General features: G+C 38.1%; 3 protein-coding genes across 4 annotated transcripts in view; 1 reads left to right on the forward strand and 2 right to left on the reverse strand.

Annotated features, from left to right (window-relative positions):
- Nucleotides 1–1,129: 1,129 nt before the first annotated feature.
- rfk (riboflavin kinase) lies at nt 1,130–5,457 on the reverse strand. Of its 2 annotated transcripts, XM_087791678.1 has the most exons (5): nt 5,280–5,457; nt 5,036–5,211; nt 3,527–3,678; nt 2,145–2,247; nt 1,130–2,067 (listed from the first exon to the last, which is right to left on the reverse strand). In XM_087791678.1, the coding sequence occupies exons 2-5, from the start codon at nt 5,115–5,117 to the stop codon at nt 1,895–1,897; spliced, it is 510 nt and encodes a 169-aa protein (XP_087647804.1). In that variant the 5' UTR covers nt 5,118–5,211; nt 5,280–5,457; the 3' UTR covers nt 1,130–1,894. The 2 variants fall into 2 exon arrangements, with proteins under 2 accessions (XP_087647804.1, XP_087647795.1); XM_087791669.1 differs by having other exon boundaries at nt 5,036–5,457.
- An 815-nt stretch (nt 5,458–6,272) lies between these two features.
- gcnt3 (glucosaminyl (N-acetyl) transferase 3, mucin type) lies at nt 6,273–14,614 on the forward strand. Its single transcript, XM_087791705.1, has 5 exons — nt 6,273–6,324; nt 9,409–9,730; nt 9,794–9,887; nt 11,120–11,524; nt 12,855–14,614. Exons 2-5 carry the CDS (start codon nt 9,456–9,458, stop codon nt 13,332–13,334), a joined length of 1,254 nt encoding a protein of 417 aa, XP_087647831.1. The 5' UTR covers nt 6,273–6,324; nt 9,409–9,455; the 3' UTR covers nt 13,335–14,614.
- A 133-nt stretch (nt 14,615–14,747) lies between these two features.
- LOC148087838 (uncharacterized) overlaps nt 14,748–15,290 on the reverse strand; it is a 37,426-nt gene continuing 36,883 nt past the window's right edge. The window contains exon 19 of the mRNA XM_087791692.1: nt 14,748–15,103. The gene's annotated coding sequence lies outside the window, so the exon portion shown is untranslated. The remainder of the gene's footprint in view (nt 15,104–15,290) is intronic.

Genomic DNA, 15,290 nt, shown 5'->3' on the forward strand with positions numbered 1-15,290 from the left:
AGAGAAAGAAGATGTTTAGAGAAACAAACGACGTCAGCAGAAGCAACAGTCCTTCAGGTCCAGACGCTCGTGAAAACACTGATCTCTGGAGGAGCAGCAGGTGCTCGACATCCGAGAGTTTGAAGGGTTTACTAACTTGGGTCAAATCTTCTATGGAGATGAATCAATTTATGATGTCAATATTTGATAAAACAATAGATCAGTAAACACTTTTAAAGTTTTCAAATGCATCAAAACTTTAGCTGAAGGAAGGAAAATGTTACATCTCGTATAATTTATGAACTTAAACACCTAAAAATGGTGGAACAGTTTGTTTTCATGTCTTAACAAGAAGGATCAACTTTAAAAATTCTGGTTCTTACTTTCAGAACTATTCATCTGTCCTTCAAGAAACATCTCAAGACATTTTTATTTGTTCAGGCTTTTCCTTGATTTTCTGGAACTCCTGTGTTGTTCTCAGTGTTTTCTTGACCTTTTAAGTATATATTTTATTGAATATTGTTTTGATTGTTTAAGCGCTTTGTGACCCTGGTCTGGAAAAGCACTCTACAAATATTACTTACTTACCTACAGTACTAATGGAAAACTGTCTAATGATTTTATGAAATCCTCATCATGAATATGCATCTAACGAAAAAACCTGTTCCGAATGATTGGATATTAATACGTCAATCAAACTAAGTGGCAATTTGTCCCTCCCATTCCGATCTCTGCCCCAATGCACTTATTCACGACATTTTGAAGAACATCTACCCCTCCTTTAAATTGAACTAAATAAAAGAAGTTGAATACAATTTTAATGATGCTAATTGTATTTAGCAATTAGCTTTGGAAGAAACGTGTGCAAATATTTACTTCCTGTATAACCTGTGAATATTTCAAGTGTCATCAGTGCTTTTTATTTAATATTAATGACTTATTTATTAATTATCTCCATCATAATGTCTGTATATATCGTATTTCTTTTAAACTTAACACACACGTTTGGACACCCCTGCTCAAAGATGCGAGACGGCAAATATTAATCATTAAACAAACTTAATTCGTAGGCAAACGTTTGTCAAACACTCACGGAAACGACAAATCCAAAAAGTCAACACAAAGTCGTCGCGGAACAAACGACGCCGGATCGGGTCACATGGTTTATTGGGTTTGCAATACATGAGAGGAAACATAAGATCAACACTTATGGTCCCGGGTTGACAAGAACTGAAGCACGAACGATGAACTTTGACCTTTGTGCTACACAAAGGTTGGATACACAACAGCAGCAATGACACAATCGGTCCTACACGCGACACAGACGCACACATGTTCATGTACAGGATTGTTTGACGGCTGGAAATAAATTCTCTTCGAGTCCAGCTTTTGCTTTTTCCAGTGGCGAGTCTCTGGTTCGAGGCCGGATCCACTTCCTCCGCCTCAGACTCCATAAAAAGCGCGTGAGGTCAGTCCTGGAGCACGAAGTCGACAAAACGTCACGTTAAAGTCGGCGTTTTGCTTTTAGCTACCTGTTGCATAAAGTGGTGACTTTTTCTTTTTACTTTAAATCAAGCAGTTTTGTGCTTTAATTCACTCGTTTACTCGAAAAAACGACTTTAAATAAATAAATAAATGCCACCACTGCAGTGACGGGGAGCGTCCACGTGTGGCGCTAGAATTCTGTTTGATATATTTTACAACAAAAAAAACAAAACTAAATGATTCTTCATGAAGCCGCTTTGATCCGTCGTCATTTATAAAAGCAATAATCAACATTTTCTGTAAGTGCACAATTATAGAGAAGCTTGTTTATACGAGAAGGAACTATAGTGGTTCATGATGGTTGCTACGACGACAGCTCATCAAAGACTCCCTCTGCTCTGGTGTGTGTGTGTGTGTGTGTGTGTGTGTCTCAGTGTCCGTTGAGGATTGTGTGCGACGTGGACTCGGAGGTGCCGTTGAGGGCCGGGACGGGGCTGGAGGCGCTGGTGAAGAAGTTGTCCGACCGCAGCTTGAGGTGCTCGGGCTGCTCCAGCTGGACCTTGGCCTCCTCGATGTCGTTGTTGATGGCGGCGATCAGAGCTTCTGCGGCGGGAGATGGAAAAAAATAGGCGATGAGACGAATGGAGAAAATGAAAACGATTCAAAGGAACGTTTCTGACCGAGGGAGTGGAAGCTGGTCTCTGGACGGATGTATCCCACCAACACCACGCTGAGGACCTCGCCGTAGAAGTCCTCCTTGAACGTGTGGATCACGTGAGTCTCCTGTCGAAACAAATCAAACATTTTTTAATTAAAAATGACCTTGTAATATTCTGGTCGTCTGTTCATGTTTTGTGTCGTAATTAAACTTCTGAACGCTAGGTGGCAGCAGTCATTACGTCCTACGCAGCTAAAGCGACGATAAAATCCTGCGAGATCCCAGAAATGACTGGGGACGAGAGGATACAGTCGACTCCAGTAGCTTTTTTTGGACACATTTTTGTTCCCCGGGAACAAATGAAAGTAGGTACGACTTAGACAAGAGTCACTTGGTCTGTAAATACTGCAACACATTCAAGTACTCGACAATACTACAAATATACTACAGTATCCCACAGTATCACGATAGATCGTATCTTTGTCTCTGTATCGTGATACATACTGTATCACCAGATTCTTTCCAAAAAAAACACCAATCCATAAGAGCTTTGAAACAAAAGATTAAAGTAGATTAAAATAAATACTAGTTTAAGGTGAAAAACTTGAGTTGAAGTAATTTCAAACATGTTTTTTTTAAATGTTACCTCTGGTTCAATAATATCACATTCTGTTATCAACTTATATTTCCTGTTGTACGAATAAACTTTAAATCACCCTCCACTATAACCCTTTTTCAAACTTTTTTAAAAAGTACATCACTATTGTACTACAACTCTTCCCCTTCACTTTTTTCTGTGCACCTGTTTCCAGCCTGTCTGCACTCTCTTCTTCGCCTTTAATTTTATAACCTGAACTTTCACTGTAGAAATGAAACAAACTCACAGCCACACATGGATCTCAACATATCTTCGACAGGATCCACTTGAGAACATCATGTGAGATCGTGGAGCCACCGGTGACCTTTGTTTAATTCAGCGTGAACTCGAAAAAGTCCGTTCACATATAACACGTCACTCGTAGTAAATCTCCCTTGTGAGTGGAAACTCTGTGGTTGGAGTTGAAGGAGCTTTCGATTAAAGATGATAATCCAGAACAGACTTGAGACGAACCTTCAGGCGGGTCTCCTCCTGACAGTGCGATTCATTGATCTGGATGTTTCAGCATCTGATCCTCGAAGACTAATAACCGAATAACCGAGCGAGCAGCAACTTGTCGTCAGTTTCATTTGACCTTTACCCCAGTTGTCTCGAATTTAATTCAACTTACATGTATCTGAAGTGAGAATCAGAAAAAAACTATAGTTCTTCAATCATTTTCGCCCTAAAATATCACTTTTAAAAAAAAACGTTTACTGTTCTTTGAAGGCTGCAGTATTATCATTTTTTTTTTAACATTAACTGACCATGGACTTCTTGGTGTTTTTGTAGTAGGGGTTCCAGCCGATGCTCATCACCATCTTGTAGACGTCCCCGTGACCCACGCAGGCCCAGCCGTAGTAGATGCCGGTGCTGATGTCAGCGGGGAGGTGGTCCACCACCGAGTCAGGGAAGTTAGCTGAGCATGAAAATAAAGACATTTCAATTGTAAATATGGTTTTAATTGTACAACAACACGATTTAAACACAGTTTTATTGATAATCAACTGTATAAAAAGACCTAAATTAAGTTTAAGAAGTCTGGATCAGATCACTGATGTAAGGAGAAGCCTGACCATGAATAGATCTGAAAGTAAGAATCAGAATTTTGAAGTTGATCCTGAAAGAAACTGGGAGCCATTGAAGAGTTTTAAGGATTGGGGAAATGTGAGTTCTTCTACTAGAGCGGGTCAGAATTCTCGCTGCAGAGTTTCGATTAACTGTAGGAGAGACAGATCCTTCTCATTTGTCTCCTCTACTAGATGATCCGGTCTTCAAATCTTCTTCCCAGCCGGCGACAACAGCAGGTCAGTGAACCCTTGTTTACTGAAAATCCAGATGAAGATAACGAACATCTTCTCTACAAACAAGTGGATTGACAAACAAACTCTTGACGAACGACCTTTACTCGTGGTTATCTAACCAGTCCGGCGACGTTATATAAAGGGGAGACTAATGGTTAACGTTTCTTGACTCGCGCCTCAGATGTTGCCAAAAATCCTGTCAGGAATTTCACGGTCAATCGACTCCTTTAAGGATCCGACCTCGAGGAACGTCTTTGAATCTGCGAGTGGAAGATTCGAACATCATTATGAAGGAAGAATATACATTTAAAAAACATAGTATTGAGAGACTATAATATTTTGGGGGTTTCAGAAAATATCTTCTAAACCACGATACTGTTTTGATGTTCAACGACACTTTGTTTTGGCTTTTAAATCACATTTATTTTACCATAATTCTCCTATGGTTTATATTTTAATAAATTGTGTGTAAAAATAAGTACTCACAGTGTTTGTTCATTTTTGTGTGGTAATTAAAATCATCACTAAACGAGAGCAGTAATCACATCCTCCGCATCCAAAGTAGTGACTGAGGACGAGAGGATACAGTCGACTTCCAGCAGCTTTTAAAGCTTAAATGTTTTCGACATATCCTGGCTTCAAAAAAAATGAAAGCAGTGACGACTTTGTCAAGAGTCACGTGGTCTGTAAATACAAACAAGCCAATACTACAAAATATATCCTTGTTCCGAAGTTTCACAACATATTGTATTTGTTGACCCCTGTATCGCGATACGAATCGTGCTGCCGGATTTCTTACCAATACACAAACCTAGTAATATTACACTTAAAATATATATATATATATATATATACTTCCGAACTTTCGTGACCAAACTGAGTGTACGTTTGTTTATAACAGTATGAGTTTGTAGGTTATATATAAAACATATAAATTAAATGTTTTAAGGATTAAACATGTACAAAACAAACCTGTAGGTATTCCCAGCTCTTTGCTTCCTCGTCCGAACCCTCGGATGACCTCCCCGCGACAGAAGTACGGAAGACTTTTCATTGTCAGGTTCACAGCTGGTTCTGGAGTCAGATGTCCTCGAACCCGCTCTAGAAGTTCGCCCGGATTTGAAAGGTTCGGTCCACGATGCTGAAGTCTGGAAAACCTCCAAGTCACTCTTTGCAAGGTTAAGATCGAGTTCATACGAGCGGCTGCGACTCTTACACAACAGCTACTGGCGAACGAGCGGAACCAGGATCCAGACTATCCGGGGATTATCGCTTGGATTCGGGGTCTTTTATTTGGTCGAGACTAGAGACGAGATGTCAAGAAGGTCCAGCTTCAGCGGTGACAAGTGACGCCACCGACTTTATTACGAGCGTAGTACACATTTACATCCGGGGCCGATGCCCACTTCCCGTGACGTCACGCACCACGTGATCGGTGTAACCTTCAGGTGATATAGGAAATATGTCGCAGTGAGTCGTTCAGAGAAAAGAAACCACGATCTTCCCCCTCATTCCCCCCACTTCACTTCAAAAATACATATATACATATACAATGCATTTACTTGCCTTAAAATAAAAATAAAACAAACTTCTAACGCTTACATCGTTTAATAACAAATACAAAAGTAAAATAGCGCCCTCACGTGGCGAACCGCTTCCATTAAAATTAATATCTTACAATTTCGCTGTATATTGAGTTAATTTATCTAAAACCTGCTTTACAGAGAAGATAAGCCGGTTAATATATTAAAAGTGTGAATGTGAGCAGCAGAATTCAGCGGCCGCACAACAATTTCCAATGGTCGTTCCGGAGCCTGAAGAGGGCGGAGCTACAGGTGTCACGGAAACGTCCCAATAATAATAATAATTAAAAATAATGATTAATAATTAAAATAAAACAACTTTATTGTAATTTATCGATACTTCATAACGCCAAACTATTGCTTTAAAAAAACGGTGACTATTGTTTCACAAAGTAGTTTTAAATATCGGAAATATTTTTAATTGAATTGAATTTATTTTTTAAATATATTAACTTTCACAAACTGTTATTAAATAAAAAAAGTTATTTTATAGTTTGACCGTAGACAAATATATAACGCCAGTCAATTATATATGTATAATGTTAATTGATAGTGAACGGCGTGTGTTCCACTTTAAACAGGTTTGAAGTGCGCACACATGACGCGCATGCGCAAGAGGCTTTAGAAAAACGAAGCAGGTTGAACAAGGTTCAGGTGAGACTGAGGAGACAATAGTCGGTGAGTCAAGACTAATCTCTACTTTCTTTACGAATATTTACTTTGTATATAAATATAATATATTTTGAGGACGCTGAGCACGAGATGATACACATCTCTAGGTTCAGTAGTTTCTACTGCGCCTTTAACTTGTTATAAATGCATTTGTACGACTTTAATCTCGTAATAAATCATTTATGCACAAGTTTAATTTTGGAATATGTTAAATAAAACTTTAATCTCCTTATAAATGCATTTGTAACACTTTGATCTTGGATTAAATGCGTTTTGTACGAGTTTAATTGCTGAAGTTTTGGTGAATAAATGTGTGTACTGTTCAGTTTGGTAGATATATGTTGTACAGTTTGGAAAGTATATGTGTGTACAGTTTGGTAGATTCATGTTGTACAGTTTGGAAAGTATATGTGTGTACAGTTTGTTAAATATATATTTGTACAGTTTGCTAAATATATGTGTGTACAGTTTGGTAAATATATATTTGTACAGTTTGGTAATAATATGTGTGTACAGTTCGGTAGATATATGTGTGTAAAGTTTGGTTAATATATGTTGTACAGTTTGGAAAGTATATGTGTGTACAGTTTGGTAAATATATATTTGTACAGTTTGGTAATTATATGTGTGTACAGTTTGGTATCTATATGTGTGTACAGTTTGGTAATTATATGTCTGTACAGTTTGGTAAATATATATTCGTACAGTTTGGTAAATATATATATTTGTACAGTTTGGTAATTATATATCCGTGTACAGTTTGGTAATTATATGTGTGTACAGTTTGGTATCTATATGTGTGTACAGTTCGGTATCTATATGTGTGTACAGTTCGGTAGGTATGTGTGTACAGTTTGGTAAATATATGTGTGTACAGTTTGGTAGATATATGTGTGTACAGTTCGGTATCTATGTGTGTGTACAGTTCGGTAGATATATGTGTGTACAATTTGGTAAATACATGTGTGTACAATTTGTTAATTATATGTGTGCACAGTTTGCTAAATATATGTGTGTACAGTTTGGTAAATATATGTGTGAACAGTTTGGTAAATATATGTAAGTACAGTTTGGTAAATATATGTTTGTAGAGTTTGCTAAATATATGTGTGTACAGTTTGGTGAATATGTGTGTATAGTTTGCTAAATATATGTGTGTACAGTTTTGGGAGTCCCTCAAGGTTCTGATCTGGGTCCTGTATTGCTTTTGCTGTACTTGATTCCCCTCGGTAAAATCAAGAGATTTCCTGATGTTATTAATCACATTTTTGCTGATGACATCCAGCTCTACTGCTCTGTTGATCCAACTGAGCCCCAGAGGCTGAACATCTTAGTTAATTGTTTGCTAGAAATCAAACAATGAGTGAAAACACTTTGCAGCTAAATGTGGACAAAACTGAAACTCTGGTGATTACTCCTGATGATAAGGTTCCAGGGTTGAGTCAGTACTTGGGTGACTTAGGTCAGTCTGTCAAACTGAGCCTGAGAAACCTGGGTGTTGTATTTGATAAAGACATGTCTCTTGTTCAACACTGCAGGAAACTGACCAGAAACTGTTTCCTTCAACTGAGAAAAATCTCTAAACTTAGGAAAATGTTGTCGGAACATGATCTGGAGCTTGTAATCCATGCGTTTGTTTCTACTCGTCTGGACTATTGTAACACTCCTTCAAGAAACATCTTAAGACGTTATTATTTGTTCAGGCTTTTCCTTTAATTTTCTGGAACTCCTGTTGTGTTATCAGTGTTATCTTGATCTTTAAAGTATATACTTTATTGAATATTGTTTTGATTGTTTAAGCGCTTTGTGACCCTGGTCTGGAAAAGCGCTATACAAATAAAAATTACTTATTTACTTACTTACAGTTTGCTAAATATATGTGTGTACAGTTTGGTGAATATATGTGTGTACAGTTTGGTGAATATATGTGTGTACAGTTTGGTAGATATATGTGTGTACAGTTTGGTAAATATATGTGTGTACAGTTTGGTAGATATATTTGTGTACAGTTTGGTAAATATATGTGTGTACAGTTTGGTAGATATATGTGTGTACAGTTTGGTAAATATATGTGTGTACAGTTTGGTAGATATATGTGTGTACAGTTTGGTAAATATATGTGTGTACAGTTTGGTAGATATATGTGTGTACAGTTTGGTAAATATATGTGTGTACAGTTTGGTAGATATATGTGTGTACAGTTTGGTAAATATATGTGTGTACAGTTTGGTAGATTTATGTGTGTACAGTTTGGTAAATATATGTGTGTACAGTTTGGTAGATATTTGTGTGTACAGTTCGGTATCTATGTGTGTGTACAGTTCGGTAGATATATGTGTGTACAGTTTGGTAAATATATGTTGTACAGTTTGGAAATTATATGTGTGTACAGTTTGGTAAATATATGTGTGTACAGTTTGGTTAATATATGTGTGCACAGTTTGGTAAATATATGTGTGTACAGTTTGGTAAATATATGTGTGTACAGTTTGGTAAATATACGTGTGTACAGTTTGGTAAATATACGTGTGTACAGTTTGGTGAATATATGTGTGTACAGTTTGGTAAATATATGTGTGTACAGTTTGGTAAATATATGTGTGTACAGTTTGGTGAATATATGTGTGTACAGTTTGGTAAATATATGTGTGTACAGTTTGGTAAATATATGTGTGTACAATTTGGTAAATATATGTGTGTACAGTTTGGTGAATATATGTGTGTACAGTTTGGCCCCGTCTTACCCTCAGATCTATCCATTTTATCACTAACATCAAACTGGTGAATCAGGACGAGCTAGAACTGCAGCGATGCCTCAAAAGTCCTGTATTGTCCTTTAAACCATTTTAAACCTTCTGTGTTTCTAAGACTTAAGGTCAGAGTTTTTCTCTCTCTTTGTTTTCTTATCCTTCCTTTTAATGTGTGAAGTGTTGAAGAGATCGTTGGCGAAAGAAGGTGAAACAATCCAAGAATCATTTATTTCCTTGTTTCTAATGTTTTTATTTGACTGTTTTCGATGTTACTCTTCAAGAATGACGTACAATTCTGTGAACTAAACACTTGTGGTCTAAACCGGTTCGACCTCCGCAGGACAAAGGACGACTCGGGCGGACGATGAAGTTTAACTTCAGTTCAGGATGAGGTTTCTAGATCTGTTCCTGAGGTCCTGTGGGCTGCTGATGGCCTTATCTTCTCTGCTGCTCCTCATGAACGCCGGGAAGAACCTGATCTTCAGGAGGTCCTACAGGTCCTTGAACTTCACCGACGCCTGCCAGGACTGCGACTGTCCCGGCGTCCTGCACGGAGACAGGAAGGCGGCGCTGAACGCCAGAATACTAAACATCAAAGAGGAGTTCCGGGAGAAGATCCTCGTCCAAGATGAGTTTTACATCGAGGCCGCCCAGGACTGTCGGTACGTGACGTTGTTCCTTTTTCATTCAAACCACTTGAAATCAATCCTTTTTTTTCACCACAGGAAGTTCAAGTCGACGAGGAAGTATTTCACGTTTCCTCTGAGTAAAGAGGAAAAAGACTTTCCGATCGCGTTCTCCATAGTTGTTCATCATAAGGTACGTCGATGGAGCGCGAGGGCGTTTGAACAAACATTACACGCCTTAATACCTGATGGAATGTTTGGTCGTCAATCTTTTACAATAGAAGATGAAAACAAATAAGTTTGTTTTGATGTTTTCACAAAGAGAAGATAAGTTAAAAAAGTCAACAATATTTGTCATAGAATTTGATTTGAGGTGAACAAAAAAAAGAAAATATCATACGTTTAATAATTCTTCAAATCCGATGTAAGTTTGTCAAAAGACGTAAAAAGATAAAAGACTTTTTCATTATGTTAATCAAAATTAATAAATTAAAAAATAAAAAAGTTTCTTATATACATTTTGTTTCGAAAAAAACATTTACACGTTTTCAAACCGATATCGGTTTGTTTTTTTCTACAAAGAGAAAATAAGTAAAGAACATTATACAAATTAATAATATATGTGTTTTTACTTACTTTTTATATAAAGAAAAATGTGAAAAAAAATATTTGTAATAATAAATGAAAAAGAAAGATATCATAGATTTAATAATTAATCAAATGTGATGCAAGTTTGTCGAAAAATTTAAAAAATTTAAAAAACACTATTTCATTATATAAATAAAAATTAATGACTTTTTTTCTCCCTTTTTTAATATTAATTTTATTTAGAAAGAAACATTTTTACATTTTATCATTTTTCAAACTGCTGTAAGTAATTTAAGTAAATTATATTTGTAGTGCTTTGGTTTGTTGTAAGATTTATACAAAGACACTACATTATACGTAAGTAAATAATGTGTTTTACCTCACCTTTTATATAATTAAAATATTTGTAATAGAATATAAAAAAGGAAAAGGAAAAAGAAAAGTATCATTCATTTATTTGATTGTTCTTTAAATCCGAAGTAGGTTTGTGTTTTTTTTTTTTAAATACATTTTATTTAAATCTTAACAATAGAATATGAAAATATGAAAAAGACAAAATAAAGGAAGAGAGAATAACTAAATAAAACAGTATTACCTGTTACGTTATAAAACAATTTATTATTAAAAAAAAAAAAGTTCTAATATAAATCTATGTAGAATATAATAATTTGAAAAAGGTTTTTTTTGCTATTTATAAGTTTTACAATATATATATATATATATATATATATATATATATATAAAAAGAAGTTATTTAATGATTCAATAACACATGATGTTGAACGACTGTCAAGTGTTTGGTTCGTTCGTCTCTGGAATGAATTCTTCTCCGATCAGATGCAGAACTTCGAGCACCTGCTCCGGGCGATCTACGCGCCTCAGAACTTCTACTGCGTCCATGTGGACAGGAAGTCGCCTCCGTCCTTCCGGGCGGCGGTGACGGCGGTCGCCTCGTGCTTCCCCAACGTCTTCCTGGCCAGTCGGACCGAGGAGGTGGTCTACGCCTCGTGGTCGCGCGTGCAGGCCGACATCAACTGCATGCAGGACCTCTACCAGGTCAGCGCCGGCTGGAAGTACTTGGTCAACCTCTGCGGGCAGGACTTCCCCCTGAAGACCAACCTGGAGATGGTGCGAGCCTTACGCGCTCTGGACGGACGCAACAGCCTGGAGTCGGAGATGATGCGGCGAGAAAAGCTGTGGAGGATCAGCCACGTCCACACCGTGACCGACGGGAAAGTCAAGGTAGGTGGACTTTTATTCCAGAAGATGAAGGAGAACGTGAGAGAACACTTTTAAAAACTGTTGCATCATCAAGTGTTAGGAATAATGAGGCGTGTTTTAATGTCGTAGTTTATATTTATCCAAACCTTTTATACGTTTATAACAAGATCAAGAACCTTTTTGTCTAGAAAGTCTAACAGAATCTTAACTTAAACCTAATCTTTTTTTTTTTTAAAGTCCTTGTACAGGTCAATGTACAGATTGGAATCCAATCTCTACTAGTAAATAAATGACTAGTACAGATTGGAATCCATTAGGATCTGGAATCCAATCTGCACTAGTATGATCTGGATTCCTACTAGTAGAGATTGGAATTTAAATCTGTACTAGTAGGAATCCAGATCCTACTAGTCATTTAGTTACAAGTACAGATTGGAATTCTAGTACAGATTCTAGTAGAGATTGGAATTCCGATCTGTACTGGTAGGATTCCAGATCCTACTAGTATAGAGTCTGTACTAGTACAGGAATCCTACTACTGTATTGGGATCTGAATATTGGCATTCCAATCTGACCTAGGACGAATGGGAATTCTACCAGGACAATCTCCAATTCTAATAGGAGAAATTCGAACCCTAACCATAACCCATATCAATATTAAGATCCCAGTTCAGTAGCAGGATTACAATCTGTAGTAGGATTCCAGAATGTACTGTGACATATAAATATATTTTAAATTAAAAAAAGATTTACAGTCATCCCTGCAACACATTTTTTTGGATTTCATGTCGCCCGAGGGCCATTTTTGGGCCCTTGGCAGATTTCATGCGGCCCCTGGTTTGTTAAATAACCAGAAAATGTATGTTTTAATAGTAAAACACAATTGACCTGACAATGACCTAAAATCCACAAGAGTCAAATGAAAACACCACAACGTGAAGCCAAGGTTCTCTTGCTATGATGTCCTTGTCCACATTTCTCTTGTGTTCCAAAAAAAGGACGGAACACACTGGCTTTAATGCTTTGGCAATTACAAAGACACTGTTTCTTTAAATAACTGATCAATCAAACCCGTGAAGGGGGCCAAGGTCTCAAGCAGGCATCAGAAAGCGAAGCTTAACAACTTGAACACCAAGAGACAGTTGAGATTTCTTTCAAAATGTATTTAAAGTGTTTAAACTGAATGCTACACTTGCTAGCTTAGCTAGTCAACAACAGTGCTAATGCTAATGCTAGTCAAAAGTGTTTTTTTTTCCGTCATGTGTGATCGTATGAATAAAATGGTTCGATCCAGACGATGATGAAAACAAGAAAAGTAACAAAAATACCTACTTTATATTCCAACCCTAAGGTCACCAGAAGAATCAAGCAGGCGCCGCCGTTGAACTTGACCATCTTCTCCGGCAACGCCTACATCGTGGTGTGTCGAGGCTTCGTCCGCAGCGTGCTGCAGGACGGCCGGGTCAAGGTTCTGATGGACTGGGCCCAGGACACCTTCAGCCCGGACGAGTTCATCTGGGCCACCGTGCAACGCATGCGCGGCGTGCCGGGCTCCACGTGGCTGAGCGTCAAACACGACATGTCGGATCTGAACGCCATCGCCCGGATGGTGAAGTGGCAGGCGCACGAGGGCCCGCCCGACTCCAGGGCGGCGGTGTACCCGGCGTGCGAGGGCCGACACGTGAGGGACATCTGCGTGTACGGAGCCGGAGACGTGCACTGGCTGCTGCGCCAGCATCACTGCTTCGCCAACAAGTTCGACCTGGAGGTCGACGCCGTCGCCGTCTTTTGTCTGGAGAAGTATCTCAGGAAGAAAGCTCTGTTTCCGTGACGTCCTGGTGGTGTTTGGACTCAGGTGCAGCTTTTGTGTGTGCGTGTGTGTGTGCGTGAGTGTGTGTGTGTGTGTGTGTGTGTGTGTGTGTGCGTGTGTGTGTGTGTGTGTGTGTGTGGTGCAAAGATCAGCAACTTTGTGTCTATTTACAAAAATCCAGATCTATGAAAGGCTTTTACAAATATATTTATATCTTTTTCATGAAATCTTTTTATACACTGGGCTGAAAAGTAGACTTTCTTTTAGAACACACACACATCTACACACAGGTAGAATATGTGTGTGTGTATATATATTAGATTTAAACATATAGGTATATATACTGTATATACACACACACATAAAGAGACACACGTGAAGAGACACACACACATAATTAAGCACACACAAATAAAGACACACATACACACATATTTATACACACACATAATTAAACACACGCATACACATATTTAAACACAAACACCCATATACACACATAATTATACACGTACACATATACACACATATTTAAACACATACACATAAACACATATACATAAAGACACACACACATAAACACATACACAAACACACACATATTTAAACACACACACAAACACATATTTAAACACCCACACATATACACACATATTTAAACACATACACACACATTTAAACACATACGCAAATAAAGGCAACACACATATACACACATATTTAAACACATACACACAAACACATATTTAAACACATACACACGCACACATATACACACAAATTTAATCACATATACACAAACACATACACACATTTAAACACATACACATATACACACATACACACATTTAAACACATACACATATAAACACAACACACATATTTAAACACAAACACACATATTTAAACACATACATACACTCACACACATTCAAACACACATGCATATTTAAACACATAAACATATAAACACATACACAAACTCACATATTTAAACACAAACACACATATTTAAACACATACATACACTCAAACACATGCACACATACATGCACTCACACACATTCAAACACACGTGCATATTTAAACAAATAAACATATAAACACATACACAAACACACATATTTAAACACATACATAGACTCAAGCACATGCACACATACATACACTCACACACATTCAAACACACGTGCTATTTAAACACATAAAGCCAAACATATATACACACGTTACACACACCATGGTGAAGAAGACCAACATAAATCTTTGTAATATTTTGATTAAAAACCCAGAAGAACTGATATAGTTTGTGTTTATTTGCACCAAATACACGAGTCATGAGCCACAGTCCAATAGAAAACACAGGGTCAAGGGTCAGCCAAGGCTCTGATGAACGTTGTCATGCGTCACGTTACTGAGGACAGAGTCACCGCCTCGCAGCTACTTCACATGTCGAACATCAACACGACTCGGATGAATCTACGTGGAAACTCGTCACGTTGAACCGTCATGCTCACGTCAAACCTTCCTTGAGATACTTTCACTGGAGGACGAACTACAGTGTGTCGGTCAGACGTTTGGTCTCAGTTCCCGTCCAGCGACGGCAGCTTGTGACTCGTCGATGAAGGCAGGAGTGTTACGGTGGTCGGAAGGTTCCAGGATCAACGCCTCGGAACGAAGTGTTTGCATCATGTGACCGCGATCAAGGTTCTCACCTGTCGACAGTCACCTGATGCCACGGAGATGATCTGAGTCTGGAGGAAGGAGTCGAACGTCCTCTCGCTTCAGCTCTGAGGGGAAACAGTAGAGACATGTTTGGTTGAACTGACACTGGGACGAACAAAGTACTGTCTCAGGTGAGTGACATGGTTCAATGTCTCAGGTGAGTCACATGGTTCACTGTCTCAGGTGAGTCACATGGTTCACTGTCTCAGGTGAGTCACATGGTTCACTGTCTCAGGTGAGTCACATGGTTCG

Source organism: Callionymus lyra, chromosome 1 (assembly GCF_982586985.1).
Source record: "Callionymus lyra chromosome 1, fCalLyr1.hap1.1, whole genome shotgun sequence".
Lineage (NCBI taxonomy): Eukaryota > Metazoa > Chordata > Actinopteri > Syngnathiformes > Callionymidae > Callionymus > Callionymus lyra.